At 46.0% G+C, this 6140-nt stretch overlaps 1 protein-coding gene across 4 annotated transcripts in view; it reads right to left on the bottom strand.

Moving 5' to 3' along the window:
• The window catches only part of LOC106815619 (hydroxyacyl-coenzyme A dehydrogenase, mitochondrial-like), a 19155-nt gene extending 15281 nt beyond the window's left edge, over positions 1-3874 (bottom strand). For all 4 annotated transcript variants that reach the window (XM_014820104.1, XM_014820106.1, XM_014820105.1 and 1 more), the window contains exons 1-3: positions 3736-3874; positions 3021-3178; positions 1643-1769 (exon numbers count right to left, since the gene is read on the bottom strand). In XM_014820104.1, coding sequence (XP_014675590.1) covers positions 1643-1769; positions 3021-3178; positions 3736-3867 — 417 coding nt within the window. In that variant the 5' untranslated portion in view covers positions 3868-3874. The remainder of the gene's footprint in view (positions 1-1642; positions 1770-3020; positions 3179-3735) is intronic.
• Positions 3875-6140: the final 2266 nt, after the last annotated feature.

The raw sequence follows: 6140 nt of genomic DNA, 5'->3' as shown, positions 1-6140 counted from the left end.
AATGCAAATTAAAAAAATATATATACATATAAACAAACATATGTATATATATATATAATAATATATGTTTGTTTATATGTATATATATATTTTTAAACTTCATTTATATACACTGTTTGTGTGCGCGTGCGTAAGCGTGTGTGTGTGTGCGTGTCTGTGGCTGTCTGTCTCTATGTGTGTGCGCATGCACGCGCGTGCATCTGTACGTATGCACACGCATGCGTATACACATACATGTGTCTGATAATAACATACCAGTGTAAATACAAGATGACACATCAATTAATAAGCTCCACGTTGACGCACACATGCACCACTCCTAAATAAATCCCATTCACACGCACGCCGCATTACTCATAGCGAACAACGCAGACGATCGCCGCCTGCCGCCGCCGCCAGGGGGCGCTCACCTCAAGGTAGCCGTACTTGGGTCCTGCGAGAATTTCTCCTGTATGCGTCCGAGGCTCTTTCGTTATCGCAAGCTTGGACTTTGCGAGAACTTCGTCGCTGACGTCCACCAGCGTAGTGTTGTGGCCCTTCATCCCTGCCACCTTGGTGGTGGGAACGAGAGACAACGCGAGAATCGTGAGTCAGGGGGTTTTTATTGGGGACACAAAAATAATATGTGGGGGGGAGAGAGGCGAGAAAAGAGAGAGACGCGAGAGAGCGAGCAGAAAGAGGAAGGGACTGCGAGAGAGAGATCGGAGCGCAAGCGAGCGAGAAAGAGAGCAGAATCAAGAGAGAGAGAGAGAGAGAGAGAGAAAACGTTATAATATCTGTCAGAAGGGGTTGCACAATATATAAATAATAGATAATGCGCGGTCTAGGCACCAGACGATATTTATTTCGCCGACAGAAACCAACAATCTCGCATTATTCGCGCGCCATTCTCTCTTGGCGAAGTCGCGAAGGAGCAGTGCTTTGCCGTTGTTACGACAGTTCGTACATACGATTGTTCATACATACGACAGTTCATACGTATGGTTGTTCGTATATACGATTCAGGGTTCTGCCCACGGTGGGCGGCGGTGGGCGGGTGTGCCCGGCACTCGCGGTTGCCGCCCGGCACTATATATATCTCTGCCCGGCACTATATTTTTTTTTATATAAAAAAAGAAAAAAAGTTTGATATATAGGCTTTAGAATGCAGGAAATTGAGTTTCAGACTATCAAAAATCAAAAATTTTCAGGGGGGGCATGCCCCCGGACCCTCCTAGATTGTGGCTTCGCGCCTACGGCGCTTGCACCCGTCGCAACTGGATGCGCCCGGCACTAAAAAATCTTGGGCAGAACCCTGACGATTGCTCATACATACAACAGTTCATACTTATGATTGTTCGTACATACGTTCGTTCATACATACGATCGTTCGAACATACGACATTTCATACATACCATCGTTCGAACATACGACATTTCATACATACCATCGTTCGAACATACGACATTTCATACATACCATCGTTCGAACATACGACATTTCATACATACGATCGTTCGTATGTACGAACCTTTCGCAAGTCAATCAATAGTTACCACGGACGCCACCTCCACGTGCGAGCGCCCCTTCCCAGCGGACCGGACGCGCCGCGGACAGGGGGCGCCGCAGGCAGGGGGCGGCGCTGGCCGGGGGCTTACATACCTCTAGCAGACGCATGACGGGCACGGGGTTGAAGAAGTGGAGTCCGCCAAAGCGGTCCTTGCGGTTGGTGGCGGAGGCGATCTCAGCAATGGGGAGCGAAGACGTGTTACTCGCAAATATGCACTTCCTGTAGATAGAGGGAGAGAGATGTTGAGAGAGGGGGAGGAAAGGAGGGGGAGGAAGAGGGAGGGGGAGAAAGAGGGGGGACAGAGAGAGGAAGGGAGAGAGATGTAGAGAGAGGGGGAGGGATGTAGAGAGAGGGAGAGAGATGTTAAGATATGTAGAGAGAAGAGGAGGAAGAGAGAGGGGGAGGAGGGAGAGAGACAGAGAGAGGAAGAGAGAGAGATGTAGATAGAGGGGGAGGGATGTAGAGAGAGGGAGAGAGATGTTGAAAGGGGAAGAGATGTAGAGAGAGGAGGAGGAAGAGGGAGGGGGAGGAGGAGGGAGGTGAGAAAGAGGGAGGGGGAGAGATGTAGACAGAGGAGGAAGAGGGAGGGGGAGGAGGAGGGAGGTGAGAAAGGAGGGAGGGGGAGAGACAGAGACAGACCTGCCAACCTGTGATTCAAGAAAATAGTAAGGCTTTTCTTTTCTTGCAGCAGGCGGCCATTTTGTTTGTATGTTATGCGCGCAATGAATGATGGGACTAACTCTAGATCACGCGAGAACAACGTGACTGCGCCCACAATCGCCAGATATTTCTCGGCTCACAATGTAAAAAACCTTAATTTTCACAAGTCGTAAAAAATCGTAAGTTTTTCAGTTTGATCGTACATTCGTAGAAACATCATGGAATTCGTAAGGAATACGGGAAATCGTAAGGGTTGGCAGGACTGCAGAGAGAGGAAGGCAGAGCGATGTAGAGAGAGGGAGAGATAGGGGGAAGATGTAGAGAGAGGTAGAGAGATGTAGAGATAGGGGAAAGATGTAGAGAGAGGTAGAGAGATGTAGAGATAGGGGAAAGATGTAGAGAGAGGTAGAGAGATGTAGAGAAAGGGGGAGAGATGTAGAGAGAGGGAGAGAGATGTAGAGATAGGTGGAGAGATGAAGACAGAGAGGGAGGGGGAGGAATGGAGGAAGGGAGGGATAGAGATTCTATTTTTCTATATTTGTTCTATATCTGCATGGACTCCCATGTGTTTTACACACGTATATATATATATATAAATAACGTATATATGTATAAATATATATATATATACACACACACACACATAGATATATATTATAGCTATACGTGTACATTTCTACCGCTAGATGGCGTCGCCACTTACGGCTGCGCGACCTTGTCGACCTCCGCAAACAGCTTCTTCTTTGCGTCCATGTTCTTCACATATATCATAGCTATACATTTCTACCACTAGATGGCGTCGCCACTTACGGTGCCGCAACCTTGTCGACCTCCGCGAACAGCTTCTTCTTTGCGTCAATGTTCTCTACGATCGACTCGATGACGATGTCTGCCGACTCGACGAACGCCTTCATGTCCGTCGTCAGCGTCAGCCGCTTGAGAGCGCTCGACATGAACACCTCCGCTCCCTGCAAGCAGTAGCGCCACCTACGTGTGAGCTGGGGTAGCAGCGACAATGAGGTCAGAAGTCGAGGCGCGAGATGCGGATGACGAGCAGGACACATGAGTAGAAAATGTATGTATATATATATATATATAAATGCAAATTAAAAAAATATATATACATATAAACAAACATATGTTATTATATATATTATATATATATAATAAGATTAAAATGATAAATATATATGTATATATATATATTTTTAAACTTCATTTATATACACTGTTTGTGTGCGCGTGCGTAAGCGTGTGTGTGTGTGCGTGTCTGTGGCTGTCTGTCTCTATGTGTGTGCGCATGCACGCGCGTGCATCTGTACGTATGCACACGCATGCGTATACACATACATGTGTCTGATAATAACATACCAGTGTAAAATACAAGATGACACATCAATTAATAAGCTCCACGTTGACGCACACATGCACCACTCCTAAATAAATCCCATTCACACGCACGCGCATCACTCATAGCGAACAACGCAGACGATCGCCGCTGCCGCCGCCGCCAGGGGGCGCTCACCTCAAGGTAGCCGTACTTGGGGTCCTGCGAGAATTTCTCCTGTATGCGTCCGAGGCTCTTCGTTATCGCAAGCTTGGACTTTGCGAGAACTTCGTCGCTGACGTCCACCAGCGCCGTGTCGTGGCCCTTCATCGCTGCCACCTGGTGGTGGGAACGAGAGACAACGCGAGAATCGTGAGTCAGGAGTTTTTATTGGGGGACACAAAAATAATATGTGGGGGGGAGAGAGGGAGAAAAAGAGAGAGCGCGAGAGAGCGAGCGAGAAAGAGAGAGAGAGAGCGAGAGAGAGATCGAGCAAGCGAGCGAGAAAGAGAGAGAATCAAAGAGAGAGAGAGAGAGAGAGAGAGAAAACGTTATAATATCTGTCAGAAGGGGTTTGCACAATATATAAATAATAGATAATCGGGTCTAGCACCAGACGATATTTATTTCGCGACAGAAACCAACAATCTCGCATTATTTCGGCCGCCATCTTTTCTTGGCGAAGTCGCCGAAGGAGCAGCTGCTTTGCCGTTTCTATTTTTCAAAGAACAGCCCGAATAATATTAATCCCTGTCAAACATATCAATAAATATTAATAATTAATATATAATAATTAATATTAACAAGTGCCGCAGTGCGACAGGGCTCATCTGGTGTCTGGTGTTCTGCTGATAAATTCATTTGTGCATAGCAAGACGTCTTATACATATAAGTCTTCTTTATTCTTGTTTGACTTTCGTAGCCAGTTCGAACAAATATATCAGCTACACTTTCGCACCCACCTAATCTCTATGGGCTAATTCTAATAACAAGAACAATAATAACAATTCAAATACAAGTTAATGAATGACATTGACGTTGACATAAAAGATTTCAACATATGAGCATGGATCTCCAAGTTAATTAGAGAGGGCGGGGGGTCCTTCTCTCCCACCTCCCTCCCCACTGCGTCCCACCTCCCTCCTGCCTCTCACCTCCCTCCCCCTGCCTCCCACTTCACTCCCCTTGCCTCTCACTTCCACCCCCTTACCTCCCATCTCCCTCCACCTGCCTTCGACCTCCCTCCCCCTGCCTCCCACCTCCCATCCCCTTGCACACCATCTCGCACGACCTAATTGTACCCCGTTTCCCGCTCGCATACACACCGTATCACCATTTTCCTGTCCACGTCTCAATTTACTACTCTCTCTCTCTCCCTTTATCTTAGACTTTCTCTCTCTCTCTCTTAATTATATAAATTAAAAAAAAAAACAGCAACGATGCCTTTTACTGCCCCCTCAATAATACTTCGTTCCTATGCCCCTGAGTGTAACAGCCATAGAAATAATAATATATAGTGTCTCTAATATTTCTATGGTAACAGCTTATGTTTGCATAACTGGTAAATTGATACGCACGGCCATAGCTACATGATATATGTTAAGATTCAAGATGAAAAGTAAATATATTCTATGGTAGGCCTACTATTTATTATTTATTCGTTTAACAAAGTTACATGAGAATAAAATCTCATTTAAACTAGGCCTATAGTTGCCGCGAGATGGTGCGTGCAAGTGTAATCAATAATCAAAGATGGCATCGCCATTCTTGAGATACCCTAACTAGCTCCCTGGGGAGTTGCTGAAATCCTACCGGGTAAAATCCAAGTAAGTATATTCAGGCAGGCGATAATTTCGCTCAGCTGTGAGTTAACACATGTGCATTGCAGGTTGGCAGGCAACAATTATGATTAGAATAGTGCCAGCCACGGGCTGCCCCGTGTTTTTGCCTACCCACGCGAGCATTCACTGATTCAGCCTTCAGGGTGCTATAGACAGACTGCTTTAGAAAATAATATGATTTAAGGAGCGTAAACCTTAATTTTTCAACAAACATTTGCCTTTGCAATTAAACTGTGCAACTGTAGCCTCACATTCACACAGGTATGGGCTCTAATAATAGCAAAAGCAGTTGTCCTTTGTTAACAGTCAACAAATCAATGTTTAACCCTCCTCTAGAGGGTCAAAAGGTTATCCGACACTTACTCTTCGCATGTCAGCGGAAAGTACATTTCATGGTCCTTTCAATAAAGCCATAAAAATGGTAGGTCACTGCTGAAACAAAAAAGTTTTCCAATCGCTCAGTCAGACCATGTCCTCAGAAAATGTCTAAAATCTGCCCTGTGCCCCATTGACCTTTGACCTGTGACCTCCGATTTCGGCACAGTGATGGCTTTTCCTAACATGATGCTATACACCGACTATCATGAGCCTAGGTCGAGCCGTTTAGATTTGTGCCGCAATTCTGCATTTCCTCCCTACACCTTAAGTTAAGGGAGGGAATGTTCCCCCTTCTTTTACACCTCTTGACATTTGACCTTTGACCGGTTAAGGCTTGTGCCCAACTGTTGACGGACGCACGGACGGACGCACGGCCGGACGGGC

This window comes from Priapulus caudatus, unplaced genomic scaffold, assembly GCF_000485595.1.
Source record: "Priapulus caudatus unplaced genomic scaffold, Priapulus_caudatus-5.0.1 Scaffold1159, whole genome shotgun sequence".
NCBI lineage: Eukaryota > Metazoa > Priapulida > Priapulimorpha > Priapulimorphida > Priapulidae > Priapulus > Priapulus caudatus.
This window is presented reverse-complemented; position numbering and strand designations above follow the sequence as displayed.